The sequence below is a fragment of the Gadus morhua genome, chromosome 11 (genome assembly GCF_902167405.1).
Source record: "Gadus morhua chromosome 11, gadMor3.0, whole genome shotgun sequence".
Classification (NCBI taxonomy): Eukaryota; Metazoa; Chordata; class Actinopteri; order Gadiformes; family Gadidae; genus Gadus; species Gadus morhua.
In genome coordinates this window covers 4,281,803-4,306,637 of record NC_044058.1, presented here as the reverse complement: position 1 = coordinate 4,306,637, position 24,835 = coordinate 4,281,803, and the positions used below count along the sequence as shown (strand labels likewise).

General features: G+C 42.5%; 2 protein-coding genes across 5 annotated transcripts; both read left to right on the top strand.

Moving 5' to 3' along the window:
* Positions 1 to 108: 108 nt before the first annotated feature.
* Positions 109 to 17,122, top strand: rorc (RAR-related orphan receptor C). Of its 2 annotated transcripts, none has more exons than XM_030370595.1 (11): positions 109 to 880; positions 12,527 to 12,612; positions 13,350 to 13,491; positions 13,577 to 13,855; positions 13,953 to 14,054; positions 14,217 to 14,338; positions 14,426 to 14,558; positions 15,258 to 15,365; positions 15,468 to 15,578; positions 15,788 to 15,897; positions 16,197 to 17,122. In XM_030370595.1, exons 1-11 carry the CDS (start codon positions 829 to 831, stop codon positions 16,359 to 16,361), a joined length of 1,410 nt encoding a protein of 469 aa, XP_030226455.1. In that variant the 5' UTR covers positions 109 to 828; the 3' UTR covers positions 16,362 to 17,122. The 2 variants fall into 2 exon arrangements, with proteins under 2 accessions (XP_030226455.1, XP_030226456.1); XM_030370596.1 differs by lacking the exon at positions 109 to 880 and adding an exon at positions 6,098 to 6,361.
* A 1,448-nt stretch (positions 17,123 to 18,570) lies between these two features.
* ecm1b (extracellular matrix protein 1b) lies at positions 18,571 to 24,497 on the top strand. 3 transcript variants are annotated; one of them, XM_030370722.1, is made up of 10 exons: positions 18,571 to 18,868; positions 19,114 to 19,182; positions 19,282 to 19,326; positions 19,650 to 19,667; positions 19,770 to 20,053; positions 22,465 to 22,685; positions 23,013 to 23,289; positions 23,481 to 23,695; positions 23,855 to 23,942; positions 24,028 to 24,497. In XM_030370722.1, exons 1-10 carry the CDS (start codon positions 18,802 to 18,804, stop codon positions 24,187 to 24,189), a joined length of 1,446 nt encoding a protein of 481 aa, XP_030226582.1. In that variant the 5' UTR covers positions 18,571 to 18,801; the 3' UTR covers positions 24,190 to 24,497. The 3 variants fall into 3 exon arrangements, with proteins under 3 accessions (XP_030226582.1, XP_030226584.1, XP_030226585.1); XM_030370724.1 differs by lacking the exon at positions 19,114 to 19,182 and having other exon boundaries at positions 18,607 to 18,868; XM_030370725.1 differs by lacking the exons at positions 19,114 to 19,182; positions 19,282 to 19,326 and having other exon boundaries at positions 18,616 to 18,868.
* Positions 24,498 to 24,835: the final 338 nt, after the last annotated feature.

Genomic DNA, 24,835 nt, shown 5'->3' with positions numbered 1-24,835 from the left:
GTTCCTATATTTAAAGCATCACAGGCCCAAAGCCATGCGGTATACCATAAGCATTGTAGGCCTAATGGGATATTTAATGGACATATTTCATCTTTAACCCATATTTGAATATTGCTTAGAAAACGAAGTAGGACTACAATTTAGGCAAACCTATGCAAATTATAGTTCGAACTTAAATAGTCAAATTCTAATGCACTATAGTAAGATGATATATCACGTGGCTCTTGCGGCGCACTGGTCATCATTAAAAAGTTAATTGTCCTTTATAAATGTTACATTGAACCGGGTTGAGGAAGCTGGTTCGAGCAGCATTGGGTTCTATTTCTCAACCGAACAACACAAAGCAAACCTTATCCGATATAATGACGTAACTCCCGGTGATATAACTACTCCCGAGCACGGGACCTGAAGGACTCAGATACCTGGACCTGAAGGACTCAGAGACCTGAAGGACTCAGAGACCATGACCTGAGGACTGACCGGGGGGGGGGGGGGATAGAGACCGGAGCAGCCGTCCTGAGCGCACCGCGTGTTCTCACCGTGCCAACCGGCGGCTCCAGCTGCACTCTCGATGGACGTGAGCCTCGAGGAACTTTGATATGAAACATTTCCTCAAGAGGAGGTCTATTGGAGTCCATGCTGACCACTGCGGAGGAGATGGCCATGCACCTACCCAGACCCCTGCGCCGACCTGGCCGCTAGAACAACCAGACAGCACTGCCGGCGACTACGATCCTCAAAGCAAGAGCAGAAGTTACTAAGTGAACGAAAGGTTTTTCATGTGGGTCAGTGCATGCGTACAGACCACGTGTATTTTGTTTTGGAGTAATGGAATACGAGGAGTACAATGCATCTCCAGGTGACGCACCGATCAGACGAGGTGAGAGGTGCCAGGCTAGAGGCGATTTGCCTCGGCCTGTGTGTGCAGTGTGTGGCCCATGTCATATGGTCTGCAGCAAAGATGCAAGCAGGATTCTGTAAACTACATATTGAACCCAACCCTACCCAAGTGTTTATGTATCGCGATGCTTTTATAATATATACGTTCTTATATGTTTTAACTGCATATAGTGTTTAAGTAAAGGCAGTTGTGTTTGTCCTGTTCCCTTTTCCTTTACCTTTCTCTCTCACTCTTTAGATGTTTGAGACTCTCATGCTAAACCTTATCTTCTCTTTATTGCTCTTTTATTTCCCCTCTTCCTCCCTCTCTTCTTGTATTCTTCCCCATTCCCGCATCGCTCTGTTTCTCTCTCTCCTCCTCCCTCTCAACTTGTATTCTCACTCATTCCCTCATAGCTCTGCATCTCTCTCCTCCTCCTCCCTCTCAACTTGTATTCTCCCCCATTCTCTCATTGCTCTGTATCTCTCTCTCCCCCTCCCTCTTAACAGTGATTCTCCCCCATTCCTTCCCCTCCCTGTATCTCTCTCCCCTTTAAGTGGTTAAATGGCTGTGTGTTGGTGAGAGCTACAGTAAACCAGGGCTAATCCAGGGGATTAACTTGTGTCAGCTTCTGTTTGGGAATCACTGCTTTACTATTCTCATCCTCTGCCTTTCTAAATGCAAAGCGCCCGGCGCTCAGGTTAGACCCACTATCTCCCTCCTCACTCACAGACACACTGCAGACACCTGACCCCTTTCAAAACACGCGTGGACCTTTCATGGCTAGTGTTGTTGAAATGGAATAGGTATTATCAGGGCCCTAGTCATAGTTTAATAATGGAAAAGGTATTACCAGGGCCCTAGTCAGACTTGAATAATGGAATAGACCAGGGACCTAGTCAGAGTTTGATAATGGACTAGGTATGACCAGGGCCCTAGTCAGAGTTTAATAATGGAATAGGTATGACCAGGGCCCTAGTCAGAGTTTAATAATGGACTAGGTTTGACCAGGGCCCTAGTCAGATTTTAATAATGGAATAGACCAGGGCCCTAGTCAGAGTTTAATAATGGAATAGGTATGACCAGGGCCCTAGTCAGAGTTTAATAATGGAATAGACCAGGGACCTAGTCAGAGTTTAATAATGGAATAGGTATGACCAGGGGCCTAGTCAGTTTAAGCATGCACTCATCTCTGAGAAGTAACAACCGCAGATCCTTTATACAGTTGTATTTAGATTCCAATTTTATTTTTAGCTTTTAAAAAATGCAGAGGTCCGGACATCGGTGACCTCATTGCTGCGTACTGGCATCGTGGGTACAACCAGCAGTGATGAGAAGTTTGAGAATGCGTATCAACTGACCGTTCTCACAGGTATCATTGTAAGATTGACGCAGGTGACTCATAAGGCTTATGGGTCTGCTACTTCTATTCACTGGGGCCCGGGTCATAGACATATCTTCGCTAGTCTAGTCTACTACGTGTGCCCTAGCAGACCCATAGTTGAAGTTATGAGCGACAGCTAGACAAGTAGCCCATTGCTATGAGGCTAGTTGATCAGGGTACACACACACACACACACACACACACACACACACACACACACACACACACACACACACACACACACACACACACACACACACACACACACACACACACACACACACACAATTAGGGCATTTAGCTGACGCTTTTATCCAAAGCGACTTACATCGGTTAATACACACATTGACAAACAAATGGCAGAGTCAACCATGCAAGGCGACAGCCAGCTCGTCAGGAGCAGTTAGGGTTAAGTGTCTTGCTCAGGGACACATCAAAACTCTGCTAGGAGGAACTGGGGATCTAACTACCAACCTTTTGGTTACAAGCCAACTGCTCTATGAGCTAAGCCAACCCCCACACATACACACACACACACGTGCACCAAATTACATGCATAGTGTATCACGGTTGCTGTGTTGACTGTCACTGTCACATTATTTTCAGGGTGAATATGATTCTGATATGGTTCTGTCATGAACTTGGGTCCCAGAATTACAAAAAGATACAAATCTAGAAATATTATTGAAGACATCCTATTTTTAACACCAATTAAAGTGCCTACAATCTTTGGATGGACATGATATCTGACACTATATGATGAAAGATCTTTGAGTTTGTTAGGATTCGTGACCGGAGGAAGTACTTGGTCTTCTTCCCCTTCTGAGGCACACCTGTGCAGGGCTCTTATGTAACCGTGTTGGCTGAGCGCTACATGAGATGAGGATGTGTTGTCACAGTCCAGTACTTGGGAAACACTTTGTTATACCGCTCAGGTATAAGTCATTTTCAAGCCTTAAGTTAATGATGAACTAATCAATACAAAAAACATTAATATACATTTTAAGATGATAAGTAAGCTTTTTGTTAACGATGACCTAATCAACAAAACTCTTTTATATATTTGTAAATGATAGAAATGTTAAAGGATCCCTATTTTTTCTCCAGGTATGATGTTTATTAGCCATTAGAAGCCATGTCAGAATCTTCCCTCTAGTGACACCACAAGTGGGAGTGTCCACCCAGATGTGCGGTGGATAGATCAGCCTACCAGATGGTACAGTCCACTGGAGGGGCTGGTGAGTAAGATAGGGCGCCTTTAACAAATTAATCATTCACATATGTCTATTTATGTTTAGGAGATTATAAATTCATCATTAACTAAGAGCTTATAAATGACTGAAATCTATTATAAAGCCTTACCTTTATTACCTATTCAGAAATAGAATCGTATCGTATTTTGTTTCCCAAAAATGTCAGATAATTAGTAGTTATACTTTATAAGAATGACACACTGCTCAAATTAAGAGTTTTCTCAGTGTGCGACAAGCATTTAAATAAGCTTTTAACATTCAGCGTAAAGGTGTGTGCTGCTCTCCATTTATTCTCTGCAGTGGACATTTTCTGACGAGGAGAGATTACTAGTGCAACCACAGCAGGCGCTTTCAGACCGCGGCAGGCCAAGTCTGGCTAGCTCTATCTCTTCTATTGATACTTATCTACTGCATGCTATTCTCTTTCGCAAACCCGCAAAATATACAATTCAGCAAATAAAGGACCCCCACGCAAACATACCCACACCCTCTGCAATTTAGACTTCATCATGATTGTGGTCAGACTAAAAGAGAAACACCCTCAAACACAATCTTCTCTGGTTAGTGTGTACATGTTGGTGTGTGTGTGTGTGTGTGTGTGTGTGTGTGTGTGTGTGTGTGTGTGTGTGTGTGTGTGTGTGTGTGTGTGTGTGTGTGTGTGTGTGTGTGTGTGTGTGTGTGTGTGTGTGTCTGTGCGTGTATGTGTATGGTATCTGTATGTGTCTGTGTGTATGCTATATGTTTGTATGTATGTGTGTATATCTCTATATGTGTGTGTGTGTGTGTGTGTGTGTGTGTGTGTGTGTGTGTGTGTGTGTGTGTGTGTGTGTGTGTGTGTGTGTGTGTGTGTGTGTGTGTGTGTGTGTGTGTGTTTGTGTGTGTGGTGTGTGCTACTGTTTCATAGGGTATTATTTAAAGCAGTATACCCACATACACTACTACTAAATGGCCATCAGAGCTCACAGGGGTGGGAGGATCCGGTGGGGTCCATGCTGCCCTTGGTGGTCAGTGCTAAAGTAGATCTAATCTAGCCTAATACCATCTGCTCTCCTTTAGGAGAAGTGCTGTCCAAGACTCATTTGAGTAAGTACCAGTGGTACCATCCATTTGGACGTGTTTGTTAGCATGTTACTACATGGCAATGCCTGTTTGTGCTACCATGCTTTGTTGTTAGCTCCTGTCTCAGCAAAGGACCCTAAAACTACCTTGCACCTGTGAAGAATCAAACAAACATGCAAATGCATGCACATACATGAAAAACTCAGAGGCAAACAACCTCACACACACACACACACACACACACACACACACACACACACACACACACACACACACACACACACACACACACACACACACACACACACACACACACACACACACACACACATGCACACGCACACGCAAACTCACACACGCACATACACACACTAACACATTGATACAAACACTCATTTTTCTTTTTATAATCAGTATTATGGGATCTGCATGGCATTGTGTCTTGCACCTGTTTAACCCCCCACCCCATCCACACACACACACACATACACACCACATTGCCTGACATGGAGCAGTGAATTCCAACCATATATTGGTATCTGTAGCAACGGAAGGAAGCTAACCATGATAGCATCGCTTCCTTTTCAACAGCTTTAGCATAGCACTGTCTACCACCATTTAGGAACACCTGCTGTTCGGTGATACCATTTTTTTTTTGTAAATCTTCATCTTCAAATGTTATTTTTAACCATTGATCATTCTGACAAAATCTAGCTGTGTCCATTATCAAAATCTGTTTTGTGTAGCCTACTGTGCACTAGCATTGCTAAGTACATTATATACTATTAATAATATAGATATTGTTATATAACATATCGATATATATATACAGAGGCATATTTGTACATTCTGGATGTGGGTTTGGAGATGAGCCGAATAGGATTTGGACAGAGTAGAGTGCATAGGGTCAGTGCATCAGGTGCAGAGAGGCAGAGGAGAGGACACAGGAAAACATACTGAAGTTTTGGAGATGCACTGAGACAATGAACAAATGGAGACAGATGAAAGGTAGGGCGATAGGAAAGAAAGATTGATGATGGTAAAATTGATTGGAAATGTGTTTTTTTTTTATTTTATTTTACATGAGTGACTGGAATAACAGTTGAGCCCCCTCAATACGAAAGTAAATCAGTTAGTCAAAAATAAATATAGATATAATGTGATCGATGATTGGTATTGTTAATATTCGGTCTTGGCGAAAATAAACTTTTCAAGTTGATTTTAAGACAAGAAAGGGGAGTTGCAAAGCAGTGGAACACTTTCACACAGCAAGGTTTTCTGTGGGTGATACTGAGAGGGAAGGTGGGTGATCGAGGAGAACAACAAAGGTATCGACGTAAGAAAGAGCGACAGACAAACCCATGACACGGGACAGCCCCTCTCCCTCTCTCTCTGTCTCACTCCATCACACACACACACACACACACACACACACACACACACACACACACACACACACACACACACACACACACACACACACACACACACACACACACACACACACACACACACACACACATGCATACACATACGTGCACAAAAGGAGGATGAGGCGTGTCTGAGAGACTAAAAGTTCTGAATATATTTGCACAAACCACAATGAATCCTAAGCGGCACGCTACAGGATCAAAAAAGTCAACAACAACAACCCACAACAGACAGATTGGAAGAAAAGCAGTTGAAAAGCGACAATTGCAATCTACCGGTGTGGAAGAAGGACAGTGTTGTTGCTTACGTTTGTAAAAGTGGGACAGGAGAGCCACGGAGTCAGAATGAGCCGAGGTAGGGACAATGATCTCAGTTGTGCGTGTTGTGCATCTGTTGTGTGTGTCTGTGTTTGCCAATGTGTGTCTCGATTCTGATCACATACTGTTCTTCGTCATTCGAGACAAGTTTAGGATGAGTAATTTCATTCAATATACAATTTAAGACTTTTTTTTGCACGCAACAAAAACAACATAAAATATCGACATTCAAGAAAATACAAAGTCAAAGTAGGTGACGACATCTGCCTACTGTATCTCTAAACTAGCTTATCATTTTTGGTTCATATAACCACCTGTGAATGGAAAATATTGAAAGCAGCTACACTCTGTATATATTACTGTGTATCTGACATGGGAGCTTTGTGAAAATGCCCATGTGAAATAAAGTATGATCTGAATTTACCATTTTATTCACAATTACTCAGGTTCACATTAAGGTTAAACATGAACATGGTTAAATCCATTATATTTGTTTGATGCAACCATGTTTTTAATTGGTCGATAAGATATGATTTTATGCATCTTTTATTTCTATTTTGATATTTCGTTCAGTGGGGTGTAGGGTTAGGGTTAGGCATTCTCACACGTTTCAGTTCAATCACGCAGAGAACAAACAAATTAAGCACTACGTAAATCGGCTAACACTTTTTTTAAATATCAGAAGTACTTTGCTGGCTTCATAATTGAATACAAATGATGTTATCAAATCAATCTATTTGATTTGGTTACATAAAAAATTATAGAAACACTGAAAATTTTCTTGAATGAATAAAGAATTGTTCAATATTTATCAATAAATAAGCACTCTTGCATAGGGAAACTAGTGTGAACTACAAATCTACAAATCGCAGTTCAAAGACTTTTATAATTTTGTGTTCTGTAAATCTCAAATTTCATCTCAAATGTATTTTCTAACAAAAAGATTGATCAGAGAACGTATTCTCTTCTGGCTGTTGGCACGGAGCTTTATCTTGCTACTTCCCGCTCCTATGTTAAAAAGTCTGGTGCATTCACAGCATTACACAGCAGCACACCTGCCAGCCTCTTTAGATGGAGCCCAGATGAACTGGTATCTCCCTGCAGCTGTGGGGATTAGAGTAAGCAGAGGTTTTAAAAAAAATACAAATATAGCCATTGATGGCTTTAAGATACAACTCTATATAAAAGTGTCCCCAATGGAAACGGGTGGCGCTGATAAGGAGTTCCTTCCTCCTCTACTGGGTAAAATGTGCACAGAGCTTATTTTTTCATCTTCTTAATGGCACTCCAAACCACAGTAATCCACCCAAAGATTGTTGAATAAATAACCACATGCAGGCTGTTGCCCCTTACTTTCTCACATCACACCCACAGATCTGCTCTTGGTTTGAGATCTTCAAAGTGAAATGTGGTCCAACTGTTAAGGAGCAGCAAAACAAAACTTTGTATCGTACTTTTTTTTTGTATCACCCATTATTCATTAGCAATTGTATACAAAATCCTTTATCTGTGTTGGTTACCGCTTCATGCCTTGGTGGAGCATTCAGACACGTCCTGCGGGAGGCATTCATACTTCAAATGTTACTATCAAATCATAGGATTCAAGCACATTACATATCACAACTTGAGAAAGAAAATACATTTTATTTTAGGAACTTAATAGAATATAAATATATTGATAAGTCTCATGTGGCAGTTAAGAGAATAATCTCCTAAATGTATTGTGAGACTCCAAGTGATTACCTAGATAATACCTAAATATTTAAAATCATATTATTACAAAGGCACATTATACAGTGGAATAGGGTGATAATAATACAATTAAAGTCTGCAAATTGTGAAATCCTTCCTGAGTATCGTGATTTGCGAAATATGAAAAATCTGCAATCAGCAATTTGTGTGTGTGTGTGTGTGTGTGTGTGTGTGTGTGTGTGTGTGTGTGTGTGTGTGTGTGTGTGTGTGTGTGTGTGTGTGTGTGTGTGTGCATGTGTCACTGAGTGTGTGTGTGTTTGCATGTGTGTGGGCGTTCGTTTGTGTGTGTGTGTGTGTGTGTGTGTGTGTGTGGGCTTCGTTTGTGTGTGGGCGTTCGTTTGTGTGTGTATGTGTTTGTGTTTGTGTTTGTGGGCATTCGTTTGTGTTTGTGAGTGTACTTACGATCATGTGTGTGTGTGTGTGTGTGTGTGTGTGTGTGTGTGTGTGTGTGTGTGTGTGTGTGTGTGTGTGTGTGTGTGTGTGTGTGTGTGTGTGTGTGCAAGTGTGTGCAATTGTATTTTAATTGTTGTCTGCCAAAGTACTTGAGGTACACTTCCGTCAAAGGAAAGTTGAGGTTTTGTGTCCGTTTACAGTGAAATGTGTAGACTGCTGACAACTTGATTTTAAACAAAGCCACGAAAGAGCTGTACAGCCGTCTTATCTTTAACCCACACACACACACACACACACACACACACTCACACACACACACACACACACACACACACACACACACACACACACACACACACACACACACACACACACACACACACACACACACACACACACACACACACACACACACACACACACACACACACACCAGACTCATGCATGCACAAACAGATACTGCCACACACAGTGCCACACTTACTCTATACTATAATGCTATTTCCTAATTTAGACACTTATATCCAAGACAATTTATAGTGAATTCAGATGTCATTAGGGAGCCGGCTGCCTTCCTTTGTGTGTATGTATGTAATAAAGTGTAACATCTGCATAACAAAAACTTTTTGAAACTTTTTGTATGGTATTTGTTAATGAACTGTTAATATTCTACTTAATATTAAGTGGTTTGAGAATAACTGAGAGAGAAAGAGATAATAACAATAACCATGAAGAGGTGCCAGACAATCTCACAGCCTGTTGAAGGCATGAGTTATAATTAATACATTCAGTGTCCCACTACATGGTTGGGCGTTCTGACACGCTCGTCCTTTCTGCAAGCATTACCACCGATCGCGCTGGAGCTCCGCTTGCAAGGGCAGAACGATGTTGAAAACGGGCTGAATCCGTGTATGCTGACTGACTTTGTGTAGTCTGGGTGCTGAGAATCACTGTGTGTGATACTGAAAGGTTGTGGGTCCAAGTGGGTTTCCGGTTATTTGAGAACCAAAACAGGGGTACTCGCTGAAATGCCTGATCGTTACTCTTCCTTGCTTTGTTGACAATAATTGTTCAGACACATTGAACTAATAACGTATGGGAAACTTTCAAAACTTCCTATGACGCAGGCCTACAAATGATCTGTCTTCCTGTATTACTAAATCCTAATTTTCCCTCATAAACCGTGATATTTCTCTGTCTTGTGTGTAGCGACAAATTCAGTATGATTATAATGAATGTGTTACCTGGTCAAAGCCCACTATTTATTTTAAAGGACTTATAAGTCATCTACCACATACCAACTGCCCTCCTTTGCAGTCTATAGACGTGTACTTTGGCATCGGAAAAGAGGGCAGACACTGACACACTAACACACACACGCACAAAATACAAAATACACACACTAACAGAAAGTATGAAAATAAATCAAATCATTGTCATGTGGTGTCGTGAGGACTGCCTTTTCACATCCCTAATCGTCCCTATAGGATAGAGAGGGCAGAAAGAGGGCTGGGGAGCAATGTGCATTCAAGCAGACCAATGTTAGCAGAAGATAGGCAATCTTCAAGTGATTCTCATGGTAAATAGATGGTGACTGTATCTCATAGCTTGTTACTTATACAGTATTTCATTACAGTACTGCAGGACAGGATAGTACACTACACAGTCATATAGTACAGTACAGTGCTGTACTTGAGAATAGTCTGGTTGAAGTTGCCCATGTTGACGCATTAAAACAGGTAATGCAAACATCAGATACATAATTGACTTCAAACTCTCAAAGAACGGCCTACGAGGCTGAGTCTCCTGTCAGTGTCATCGAGGTCACTGAAGGTAAAGGGAACTGGGTGGGGGGGAAGCAAATGGCCACAATAAGTTAAAATGGTACGCAGTGATGGATAAGTGATGGGGGGGGGGGGGGGGTTTTGGGAGCGGTCTTTATTACTGGAAGAGGGGAGAAGAATGAGCATATTACTGGCAGTGGTGTCCTTGGTGAGTGAGATTGAGAGAGGACTGTGACAGACAGAGAATACTTGAAGGAGGTCTCAGTCAGAGTGAGAGAGCCTAACCACTTGAAAGCCCTTGAGGTTGACACATGGAGTTCTCAGCCCCTACTCATTTTATAATATTCCACGGCTCAAACCCTCACTCTATTTTTTGGATTTTTTACCAGGTCATACTCAACCTGAAGTGTTGAAAGACATTTCTTCTTGAGTGCTGGGTCAGAATTACCTTTGTTTAGTTCTAAAGGAAAATAACAGCAGTTGAAATCTAGTGGTAATTTTGAACACATCCGCTGTCAGATTTGACAAATATTGCATTCTTTTGCAATATGTCATCAAATGTCTTTGCCCGATTTAAGTATAAGACTATGTTATATATTTTAAGTTGTGTACTAACATTATCCCAAATGCTTCCAAAATGTTCAACCTAGAGATATCCCTGGTTTGGTTTCATATGGCTAGCTGGTCCATGGTGGATGTTTGTTTGTTTTGGCTCATCCACCATATAACGTGATACACAATCGACTCATCTTATGGCAAGTCAATAAGTTAATGTTAGGTGTTTTCACCGGCCTGGGGGTGAAGACCGCTGAGGAATGAGAGGAATATGCAAACTCATGTTTTACTTGCTCTGGCGTATGCTTCTGGCCCCCCTCCTGGTCAAACTGGTTTCCAGCAGACCTGGACCGGGTCGGGCCAATATCCATTTATATCCATGGATCTAATAGGGGGTGGGTTAGACACAATGACTTTACAGAGGTTCGTCCTTAAGCTGTTTTCATAATCATCCAAGATGGCTGCCACTGATGTGCCACAAGGATTCCTGCTCTGATTGGTTGTAGGTCTGTACTATAACGTCTGGCGGCATTGTGGTCTGGGCCCGTTAAAAACACCAGTTGGACATCGAAGTTGAACTGAGAGTTTCCAGCGTTGTACACGTTTACAAAATGATCTGGCGATGTCAGCCTAGGTGAAGACAACCAGAGATGTTAACGCTGCATTGACTCCCCTATTGGAGAGGCAACTGTCCTGAAACGGTTAACCGTTTAAAGCACTATTACGTGAACATTACAGACTTTAAAATTGGTGGAGGAATGTGAACATTAGAGTGCTTTTTGTTGGTTTAAAGGCCGTTCTTGCTGTTCTAGCAGTCAATGCTGCGTCTGTATTTATAACAACTCAATGATCCCACACCAGGTCAGGGCACACTACATCATGGTTTTGCTTGAGAGACCCCAGTGGAAGAAATTATGTAGTATACATTTTCCCTTCTGGTGGACTGTCATTTCTGGAAACACTGAAATATACCTTTTAGGGTAATTCATGTTGAAGGTTCTGAAGTTCACAAAAAAATCCCAAAGGGTTTTGACCAGGAAATACAAATTCCATACAACTGACTTGTAGTGATTATTTGCCTCTTTGTTGAATCTTCATCAAATCTCTCTTTGCATTTCTTCTGTCATGAATGGGGTCATCACAGGTAGGCCTACATAGTTACTGACTGTTATTCACAGTGTTATGGAATACTTAATTCTAATACATTGGATGACTTAGGTGACAAAAGGTGGACCCCACCCACGAGAGAACATGTTGGTGTATCGTCGGTCACGGATCACTACAAATTTAGTGAGTTAGCATGAACAGTGCATTACTTGGCATGAGGGAGACCTCTGCCTTTAACAGCAGTAAATCAGTTCCACATCAATGCGCTACGAATCCAAAATGAAAAACAACGATCAACAGAATTATTTGCCTTTTCTTTTTTTTGACAATGCAAAAGCAATATCCTGAATGCTGCTGAATGATCTATATTTCAGCTGATTAAAGTCCCTACAAAATCGACAACGTTATAGATGTAATTAATTAAGATGAACATAACTAATATCTAATCACTGTTTGTAACTGGGGTGTCAGCAGAATAAACTACGACGAGTTTCCAGTTTTACTGGAAAGTTAGACTTTACCTATAGTTAGACTTGTCATTAAAGCAGGAATTCTCCAACAAAGCGGTGCTAGGTAAGAACTAACAGCTGTGGCCTTCTGTTGTTGTCCAGCTGGGATTGAAGTGATACCCTGCAAGATCTGCGGAGACAAGTCTTCAGGAGTGCACTACGGAGTGATCACGTGTGAGGGGTGCAAGGTACAAACACACACACACACACACACACACACACACACACACACACACACACACACACACACACACACACACACACACACACACACACACACACACACACACACACACACACACACACATAAATATATATATATATTAGAGCTGTCAGTTAAACGCGTTATTAACGGCGTTACCGCAAACCAAATTTAACGGCGTTAAAATTTTTATCGAGCGATTAACGCAATTACTTTATAAAAAAAAAAAAAAAATTGTTTTTTTTTCTTTGGCTCAAAACAAAGAAGCAGTAGCCTGACTGCTATGTTCAAATGACATTTGTTCAAAGCAGTCGTTTAATTGCACTATAGGCTCTTTTTTTGTATCGTCCTGTTTTGATCGGTGTATATGCCAATGTTGTTATCAATAAAAAATCATTTGCACAAGGCATCGGATGCACTTCACCATGTTGATAAGAGAATTAAAATGAGAAGAATTATGGGACAAAAAAATCAAGGGATATTTAGAATAGGAAAATAATTTGCGATTAATCGCGATTAATTAGAGTTAACTATGACATTGATGCGATTAATCACTATTAAATATTTTAATCGCTTGACAGCTCTAATATATATATGTGTAGATATATATGTATATATATATGGACATACATCCTCAGACACAATAGGCTTGAAAAGTACTTGAGACAGTGATACATTTGAATTCAAAAGGGAATTTATTATAAAATCATCCTGGAATTTCAGGGATTCTTCAGACGAAGCCAGCTGCCCACTGTGTCTTACTCCTGCTCCCGGCAGAACAACTGCCAGATCGACCGGACCAGCCGCAACCGCTGCCAACACTGCCGGCTGCAGAAATGCCTCGCGCAAGGCATGAGCCGCGATGGTGAGACACAGATACACCTGAACCCTGACACCACACCACTCCGTCTCTTGAGCTCAGGTCAACACTGTCTTTTGTCCTTCTTCAGCGGTGAAGTTCGGACGGATGTCCAAGCGTCAGCGGGACTCACTGTCTGCTGAGATTCAAAAACACAAGCAGCAGCAGCAGCAAGAACAACATCACCATCAACAGCAGCAGCAGCAGCAGCTCCAGAGAGGGGCCTCCCTCACAAGGGACGTGCACTCCTACCTGGTATGCTCTTCAAGTGATTCCCCTGCTTCGGACCTGATCTACCGCGGCTGCAGCGGCCCCCTAGGGTCCCGGTGCCTGGGGAGAGGGGACAGCGGTGGTCCTCCTAACCCCAGAGGTGGGTCTCACTCACCTCTTCAACTCTTCCTGCTCTTCACATTAAAATCATCTCTCAAACTTTGGTTTCCCACTCTCTGTGTTACTCTACGGTTCAGGGTTTGATTCCAGACAGCCATCTCCTGAGTTGATGGGGATTCAACCTTATGACCTGCTGGAGGATGCCTTTGGTCACTATTCCCATGTTCTGCAAAGCAGAGGTGAAGTACAGTAGTCCAGTAATTAGTTGTGGTGGTGGGGATGGTTGCGCTCGTGTGTGTGTGTGTGTGTGTGTGTGTGTGTGTGTGTGTGTGTGTGTGTGTGTGTGTGTGAATTCAATCCACAATTCCCATGAATTATATCCATGCGGTTGTGTTTTTCAGAGGACCTGTGTGGCAGTATCCTGCGCTCCCACAGAGAGACCAGCCAATACAGAGTGGAGGAACTGCACGATCTGAAATGGAAGTTGTTCAATAGGGAGGAGATACAGGCCTATCAGAACAAGGTAGGCAGACGCCTTTCCTCTCCTTTTCCCTTTTCTCCGTTTCTTGTCCCTCTGATCACCGAGTTCTGCTCTGCCCTGACCCCCCAGACGATGGATGAGATGTGGCAGTATTGCGCCATCAGACTCACCGATGGTGTGCAGTATGTGGTGGAGTTCGCCAAGCGCATCCCGGGCTTCCGTCTGTTCAGCCAGAACGACCAGATCGCTCTCCTCAAAAGTGGTGAGTTTAAGCTTTTTTGTGTGGGAACAGATTTTCTATTGGTCAAGGTGGACTCACAGAAGAAAGGACATGGGGTCCAACGCTAACGTTCCCAGGCTATATATTCACATCGATGAGCAACACTTTTGCTCCTACACCCTACCTGGTCCTTGTTGACATGTATCTGAACACTGCGAGACATGGGTAAAAGTGATCAATGCTAAAAAATCAATTCAATTAATTAAAATTCACATAATAATTTGTCACTCGGTCACTCACTCATCTTCAACCGCCTATCCGGGGTCGGGTCTCAGGGGCAGCAGCTATAGCAGGGGGCCCCAGACTTACCTTTCCCGGGCCACATTGACCAGCTCTGACGGAGGGGGATCCCGAGGTGTTCCGAGGCCAGTGTTGCGATATAATCTCTCCACCTAGTCCTGGGTCTTCCCCGATTCCTCCTCCCCGCTGGAAGTGCCTGGAACACCTCCCTAGGAAGGCGCCCAGTGGGCATCCTTACCAGATGCCCAAACCACCTCAACTGACTGCTTCCTAAGCAGAAGAGCAGCGGCTCTAATCTGAGTTCTTCACGGTGGCTGATCTTCTCACCCTATCTCTAAGGGAGAGGCCAGCCACCCTCCTGAGAAAAGCCATTTCGGCTGCTTGTCCCTCCAAGAACAATACACATAAGACCTGTCTCTCCCCGTGTGTCCCCGGCGCCAGGGTCGATGGAGGTGCTGCTGGTGAGGATGAGCCGCTACTTCAACACAGAAAACAACACAGTGTTTTTCGACGGGAAGTTTGCTGGACCTCAAGTCTTCAAGTCACTGGGTAGGGTAGCACTCACAGCGGTTGTATCAACGTTTGCAAACATTGGTGGTTGTTGAGCCATGTCACAGATGGATACTAAGTAATCCTCCCTCCTACTTGTAGCGTGCGGGGATCTCATCTCGGCCGTGTTCGACTTTGCCCGTGGCATGTGTGCTCTGGGTCTCAGCGAGCCCCAGACCGCTCTGTTCTCGGCCCTGGTGCTGATCAACACCGGTAAGGACCTCCAGATCCTAAAGTAGTCGTACCTGTCCCTTATGGTTTGTTTTTACCCCATAAATCAGCAGAAATAGATTGGATCATAGATTTCACATCCGATTTCAGGTGTAACCATACTTGTTTCTTAAACACATCAGAGACTCACTGCCTGTTAAGTAGCATCAGTGTCCTGACGGCTCTTTGGTTCTGTATGTCCTGCTGTTCAGACCGACCCTCTCTGGAAGACAGAGTGCAAGCTCAAAGAGTTCAGAGAGACTTGATGGTGGCACTCACTCACATGTTACACAGAGACAACCGAGAGAGCCTACTACACAAGGTAGGCCTATATGTGGGACCACATAATAGGGGCTACATTTTGGAATGGATATCCATTTCCTTAAATGGTATTTCATGTGTCTGTGGTTCATCGTCAGCCCGCACTGTATGAAATTGAGGACATTTGTATTCCTGTCTAGAAGAGGGGGAAAGTGTCATCTATCTCCCTCGTATTTTTTCTCCCACCCCCACACCTCTCTCTCCCTCTCCCTCTCCCGCTCTCTCTCTCTCTCTCTCTCTCTCTCTCTCTCTCTCTCTCTCTCTCTCTCTCTCTCTCTCTCTCTATCTCTCTCTCTCTAGCTTCACGAGAGGATGGCGTTGTTGCGCTCGCTGTGCCGGCAGCACATGGAGAAGCTGCAGTCCTTCAGCCACTGCTACCCCGACACGGTGCGCTCCCGCTTCCCCCCGCTCTACAGGGAGCTGTTTGACTCCGAGGCCGATGCCCCTCAAGGGACGGCTCCCTGAGCCACCTGCTTTGGATTCCCGTAGAAGCATGCACACGTCAGACGCCACATGTGCGAGCATGCACCATACACACACACCACACACACACACACACTCAACCTATGAGAATCATTGAATAATAAATCATATTGTTGCTTGTAAATACAGTATATTTTACTAACATTGAACATACAATATGAAACCATTTTGTACTAGGTTTAGTATTCTTATTCTTACTTATAAGTATTGCAGATCTTGTTGATGTAGTAATTATATATTTGTACAACTTGGAAGTGGGAAATAGTCCTTTGTTTGTTCTTTAAGTATGGTGTTATGTTTTCCCTCAGGATATAATGTGTGTTATTTCTATCCGATTTTATCACTGTGTTCCGTCACTCGATTTGATAAATAATGCTTCTTCTCAGGAATGTGTGTTATATTTGACAAATGAGTACTTTGATACACACATAAGCATTTCTGTCCAACATCTGTTATGTATTTGAAGCAAATCTTTTTTTTTTTTAATCCGAGAGTATTGGATTTGTATTGTTAAATGTATATTCTTTAACATCTTAAATGTTGCGATATATATATTTATATTTCTTTGTGTGTAAGCTATTTTTATATGACCTTCAATATTTTGTGGTTTCTCTATATAGATTCAACAAAAAAACAGGTTAACAATCAATTGACATTCTACTAAGCCTGTTTGGTTGTTATGTTTTTGGAAGGCTACGATAGCCATATGCAAGAACTCCAATAAACTGTTAATACATTTAAGAATAAAACATACGTCTTTCTTTAAAATGACCTACTGAATAACACTTAAATGAATAGCTAAACTGAGTCTGTTGAATCTATTAAATCAGGCTGGCTCTGGCTGATAATGAAAGAAGAAGTTAACCCACAACAAATTACGTTAGGACTCAATGTTCAAGGACCAAGCCTGTGTCTTACGAGAATCTTACCAAACGTTGTCAAGGACAGTGGGCATAAACAAACCATGTTTGGCTTTCATAGATATGACCGTAAAACACACATCAAACAAGATGTGCTGACAACATTAGTGCAGAGCGATGTTGAAACTCGGATAAGGGGAAATTACTGAAAATGGCTTGTGTTTATTAAATGTGGTCAAGTGATCCCTCCCTAACAACAGAAGGAAACCCGCTGCTTAGGGAGTGGTCTGGCTAGTCGCTTGCATCATGATGCATCTCTGACGCATCTTATCTCATGTTTATCCCTTTCAATAGTGCACACAATCCCTCCCTTCTACTTCCTCATACTTTCGCACGATGGTGTTTTGAGAAAGAAACAATTTGTGTAGAAGTTAAGTAGTTGTCATCTTCAACAAAAATGGAAGATGACATTTTTACAATAGTACAAAAGTACGAGCTTTGTTACGGAGAGAGGTGCCAAAGCTTTGGTTTATTTGCCATCCTCTGATCTCTGACCTTTCTTGGACTCCATAGACTGACAAGTACATGCTGCCAGGCCTTCCACAAGAGTATGCCTGTTTTAGCTATTTATGGGGGGGAGGGCTTAGTGAAAGGTTGCTAGTTTGATCCCCAGCTCCTCCTAGCTGAGTGTTGACATGTCCCTGAGCAAGACACTTAACCCTAACTGCTCCTGACGAGCTTGCTGTCGCCTTGCATGGTTGACTCTGCCGTCGGTGTGTCAATGTGTGTATTAACCGATGTAAGTCGCTTAGCGTCTGCTAAATATTGTAATTATTGATATTTTCAAAACTGTATGTTTGAAGTATTGATTTCAGGATATACACATACAATTGAGAAAAGAAACAACATAAAACCTTACCATATAAGTGCTTAGCTTAGAGTGCGGGCAGGGCATACTGTTCTTATTTAGAATTCCACTATGTTACTCTGCATGTGTGCGTGTGTGTGTGTGTGTGTGTCTGTGTGTGTGTGTGTGTGGCTCAGTGATGCCAGGAGACACGGTAGTTATGTAAAGGTCACACAGTTAGATCCGGAATTTTTCTATGGAAAATAAAATAAAATAAACAAAAAATGTGTTACCTAACCCGTATCACCCAAGGGATAATGAACAGTGTGTGACAAGAAATAACATATTTAAGAAATGGTGTAGGATGTAAAGTTTAATGTTAGTCTTTAAATACACGACGTCTAAATAACATTGTTTCTTTTGCAGAAGACCGAGGCTGCAGATGATCACCGATGACTCATGGTGGAAAACTGTTTCGGTTCCCATTTTCTCTCTCCGCCTTGTTCCTTCAAATTACACAACAAGCGTCTACAATGCTGTTTCGGTGGCCAGACCTCCACTGGCATCGACACACCGTGACTGTGTGAAACAACAGGCTTCTCGATCGCTACGACAGGGGCGATATACTACTTTAGGAGCATAGAATTGCAATATAGTTGACAAATAAGTAGGCAAAAGGCACACATCGTGCATCTGAATATCATCCCCAGTTTCAATGGACTGGTCTTGGACACTTGTGTGTGCGTGTGCGGGCTTGTTTTGGATCGGCCGAGCGAGTGGAGGTAAACGAGCGTCTTTTGTTTACTTGATTGACTTTAAATTTCTTACTGGAAATGTTTCACGTTTAATATTTTGACTTTTTGTATCCATCCATCCGTTTGTATAATTGTAGCCTGTTGCAACCCGGGCTCCTCGTCATAGGTTGCAATTTCGTATAGCCTACTGCTTTTTCGCACACTTTTATTTATTTATTTTGTGCTTAATTCTCTCTCTAACTCTAACTCTGTAATCCGTGTGTTGGTCTTAGAGAAGCAAATGATGGAGGAGCACAGGATGGTAGAGCAAAGGGAGGTAGACATGGGTGAATTCATGACAGGTAGCCTATATTAAGCCATTATTCTCAAGAATAGAGTGATGAACTATGTTTCATGTGAATACATTAATGTTTCAATTCCTTTGTCTACACACAAACCAGCTATGCATCCGGAGATTCGTGTTGCAGTAGAGATAGAACCGAATGGTAGGCTTACCCGAATGTTTTCATGTTGTTCACGCCGGGGATCTGATTTGATTGATTTGACATGCTAGATTGCCAAAAATTGTTGGTGAAAATAGTCCCACAACCATATTGTGGCACTATTGCAATGACACTATGCCATTACATTGGCATGGATCTAAAAATAATCTTAGTTAAATGAATGAATGGTGAATTTGGGTACAAAGTAGATGATGTTCCAAACTCTGGTCTCCCTACACGTGTTTACACTACGTGTCTTTTATTTTAGATGATCTAATATACGTTTCTATTCTATTTGGCCTTTGCTCCCCCCCTGGACTTGTTAGGAGAACTAAGCGAAAGAGGTACGTTTAAATACTTTTGTTTCAAACCAAAATAACTTTTAGTGGCAAGAACCTTAATTGATTTCAATGACCATAAATTCCTCCAAAACATTCCACTGGCAGGTCCTCCAGCGTTTGGGCCTCGGTCTTTTGGTATGCCACCACCTAGTCTGAACTACCCAGTGGTATTCCCCCCGGGGAGACCCATGCCAAACAACCTCCAGGCCATCTGCCTCCACGGGGACCACCGGCCTCGCTACCCAGACACCTACTTTCCCGCCTCTGGGTTTGGACAACTCAAGCGGAGGGCATTAGCAGTCAATCTCGCCGAGTCGTTGTTCAGCGAGTGTTGCGCGGCGGATCAGACCCGGGGTCAGAACCTGACGCTGTGCTGTGTCAAACAGGCGGTAAGCATACTCAAAGTCCTTCATCGGTGAATTAACCTTTATTTCCTGGTTCTGTATCTGTTCTTTCGTGCTGGAGTTCTTTCATTATAAAAGTTCTTTGATTTAACACTCTTTAAAGTAGGTTTGTTGTAGGTAATTTGCCATACCAGGAAAGGCTTGATATGCAAGCACTAAGACGTACAAAAGAGAGAGAAAAAGAGGGAAACATGAATATTTTTGCCGAAAGCATAAAAACATGATGCACTCTGCCACAGCTGTACTTTGAATTAGAACCTTATTTCTGAGTTTCTACAAAGAAAAGGTCATTGTCATTGTTGGAGTATAAAAAACACAATGTCTTCCTTATGATAATAAAAAAAAACATCACAAAAAAACACATTCCTGAGATCTTAAACTGTGCTAGAGAGCAGAGAGCTAGAGAGCTATAGGTTCAAAGATGGTCTGCCCAGAGGAATGTCAATGTTATCAAAATCAATTTCTCGTTCAAAGCTTGATCCTACTGTTTTGGGATTTACTTTGGTACAGTTTCTTTAAAGATTTTACATCATGAACACTATCCAGGAAGTAGGCATGAACCCACAGATTTTTAAGTGTGCTTGAACGTTGTGAGTATAAAATCAGTGCACGGGAAGTTATTGGTATGTCGCTCTAAGGTGGGAAGTGCAAGATAATTGTGGGGCAGCTGTGCAGTGTGACCATAATATTTCTTTCAACAGTTCCATGGGTGTTCTAGTGAACAAGTAGTGTGTATAGGATAAATGGATACAGACAGTAGTTTGTAGAGGAGATACAGAACAGAGACATACCTTAAAGGGGACATATGAAAACAACACTTTTCCTGGGATTTGGGGTGTTGTTTTGGGTCTCTGGTGCTCCCACACGCATACAAACTTTGAAAAAAGTCTGTACATGACTTTTTGAGTGAGATATGCATTTATGAGTGTACCCTGCCTACAATTACCAAACAAACGTAGGAAGGGAACATTTAAATATTACCTCCCACTTCCCCACCCCCCTCCTATCAGAGCATAGCTAAGATTTTGTGGACCGGCGGACAAGCAGCTCCGGCGGGGGGAGCTCGGCAGCTCAGCTCCGGGAGTACAATCCCTTTTTCCGCCGGAACTGCCGGACTGCCGCCGAGCTCCCCCCGCTGGAGCTGCCGGACTGCCGCCGAAGCTTCGGCGGCAGTCCGGAGGAGGCGAAAGGGATTGCACTCCCGGAGCTGAGCTGCCGGACTGCTCCCCCGCCTGACTGCCGCCAAAGGACACCCGCCGGACTGCCGCCACCGGACACCCGCTGTCAGCTCCGGCGGGTGTACTCTGTGAGCTGTCCTGAGCTGCCGGACTTCCGCTGAGCTCCCCACACTGTACGGCCGCCGAAGCTTCTCCTCCATGTCAAGATTCAACATGGACTTCAGAGAGTCAAGGCCAAAGCTCCTTTCCCCCAATTCTTCTCAACCATGGCCGAGATAACCCCCACTACGAGTCTTTACTGGTTGTGGAAGTACCAGAGAAGTCAGACGCAGTCTTTATGATTCATAATATCATCCGAGGCGCACATAGCTTTTGGCCGAGATATTAGATATAATATAATATAAATACCTATATAATATATTATATAGATATAGAGCCTCACGAGTCCGCACACGGCAACAATCACTTCTCCTCCATGCTGTGGTTCACTCTGACAGCTCATGGTCAATGGGCAGCAGCTCATTTGCATTAAAGCTACAGACACCAGAAACAGCGCATTCTGAAGGGACTGTAACAGAGGGGAATAGCGGTAGGCGAGATATTTTTTCTCCTAAAAGCTATTTCCAGCAAACAGCTTAAAACATTTTTTTTCTGAAACTCATATACTATGTTTACTTGTTGGAAAAACTCTATAATATGTCTCCTTTAAAAACACTGGTTTGAAATGTTTAATGGTTCAACTTTGTTAAGAAATGATATATCTCCGGACATAAGGTTGCCGTGATAATGCCTTTTGTAGTGACTCTCTGGATTATTACACTTGCCACTCATTTTTGACTCAGTCATTTTATTTTTCATACTGAGCTGTGTTATGGTTGGAAAGTTACCTTGTAGTTTGGCCAATGTTGATTTGGAAACGTGTGTGTGTGTGTGTGTGTGTGTGTGTGTGTGTGTGTGTGTGTGTGTGTGTGTGTGTGTGTGTGTGTGTGTGTGTGTGTGTGTGTGTGTGTGTGTGTGTGTGTGTGTGTGTGTGTGTGTGTGATTTGTATTTACCCAAACATCATCTGAATACAGTTGTGCCCCCTAATTTGTAGACATATTCCATTGTAGTGCCACCCACCGATTGTAGCATCAATGTAATGTAATGCACTGCTGAATGGCTCCTACATCATGATAACTAACCAGGTGTGTTTTGTTTATGTGCTCTACACACTACAGTGGAAGCAGATGGTGGCCACCTTCTGTGAGATGGACACCTCTGTGAAGGACCGTGTGTACTCCTGTTGTAAAGAACAGGGTTCTGCCCAACTCAAGTGCTTCCAGGAGGACGCTCCCAATGCCTCCTACCTGCCCACGGAGGAGCTCCCGGTGTCCCCCATTCCTGTGGAGTCCAGCTTCTCCTTCAGCCCCGACACATGCCTGAGTAACGCACCGCTAAGGTGTACTGAAGCGGTGCCCTGCATCATGAATTTGTTAATTAGTGGAGACGTTAAATTCTTTTACTGTTTTTTTTCCGAATATTTAGGTTTGGAGACAGTACTTATTTTTTTTGTTGTGACGTAAAACAATATGCTGACAAATACCCTTTTTTAAATATATATTACTAATGCATGTTTTTATATTTCTATCTTGCTTAATATTTAGTCGGTTAATCAACTAAACATATTTTGATATTAATATTTGATCTGATTGCGTGCTATTTTCATCATGACATCCCTGCAGAACATGTGCATGTAGTTAACGATGTCCGATGATTCTGTTCACAGATCAACGCTGACAACGAGAAGCCTCAGAGGCACCATACAGCAGAGAACTCTGTCCAACAAAGTGAGCATCAGTTTCCCCCCCGCGCGCCCCATGGCTGACGACATAAAATCGGTCTGCATTCACCACAAGCTGCGCCCGTTCTATGACCTCCGCTGCTTACCACGCAGAGGCTATGGCTGGTTGGTCCGTCAGACCAAGGCCGTCAACCGCCTTGAGAGGGGATTCAAACAGTGCTGCAAAAGAAAACAGGAAGTACTTGAGTGTGCAGATGGAAAGGTAAACTTTGGCATCAACACACCGTGGGACCATTTGTAATTATTCGAAATTGAAGCAAATCCTTTGACCTAAACTTCTGCCTTGTCTCTATATATCCTTGTCTTTATATGACCTTGTCTCTATCTAACCTTATCTCTTTATAACATTGTCTCTATATAACCTTGTTTCGATATATCCTTGTGTTTTTTCAGTGGCGGGAGGAGATGGACAGGTTCTGCAGAGAGGACAAGGAGAGGAAGATGAAGTACCATTGCTGTGAGATGGAAGAGGGCCAGGAGAGATATGAGTGTTTCCATTCCAGTTCTCCCAGCGCTGGCTATAATGTCGACCTGTCGACTTATACGCCCACGTTGCAGAACGCCTCACTCGGCCAGATCTGTGAAACTCACAAGCTCATCAAAAAGAAGTACGGTCTCCAAACCTATCTTTGTTTTTCTTAAAACATTGTTCTTACTTTTCATGTAGAGTTGTGAAATACTAGCACTTACTAAATATCCACATTAATCATTTATCCATGATTCAATCTTATGTTTAACAAAAACTGATTTGGATATTGTGTTAACAGGTTGCTAGCAGGACTTCCGATTCAGAATTTTGTGAAACAGTGCTGCCATCTCTCTTCCAATCAGAGAACTTCCTGTATTCAGCAAAAGGTGAGTTATTTTTTTCTATGAGGGGCTACAGTTAATTGTGAACAATAAATGTTTGTGATAATATAAACATGGATTTTCTTTACAGATAAAGAACAAAGGCATTTGCTCAACAAGAAAAGCTCCATTTGTAGCCAAGTGTTGCATCACTTCTGTGGATTCCACCAAATGCATTTCCAAAATACTGATGAATGCCATCTCCAAGCAAATTAAGATAGACCAGAGGACGAAGAAGTGTCCTCTTTCCTAAAGCCAATTTTATGTGCATCTTATTCAGATAGGGGCCTAGTTAGCACTTTGAAATAAGAGAAGAAAGGGAACACATTCATAAAGCATGTTGCATGAGGCAATAACAGACCTATTATAGCTTAAACTACAGGCAGTGCTGCTCAGTGTGTTGTAATCCACACACTGTGCTTGAGTGTAAACTTGAAGAAATAACCATGTTTGTGTACGGTATATTAGACAGTGGTCTGTGTCACATACTAATCAATATAAGTAATATTCCTTTTTGGAAATGTATTGGGATTTCTTGATTAAATCAACATTCAACCCTTGTCTTGTTTGTGTTTTTATCTTTCACTTTATATTGCCATTGCAATTAACCATAGTGTCATAAAAACAGGGTGTCTGCAAACTATATTGTGTATATAATACCTATGCTAACAAAACGTTTAAAATTGTATTCAAATGATACAATCCATTATATTACACAAATAACTTATGTTTGTATCCTGGAGTATATACTGTATATACATGCTGAGCCTTAGTACTGCATACAATTACCAATGCAAGCAATAATGTGTTTACATGCGCCCAATCACAGATTTAGAATGTTTTGCCTTTATGTAAGTATGTATGTATGTCAATTATGGCCCCCATTGAACTCCTTGCCA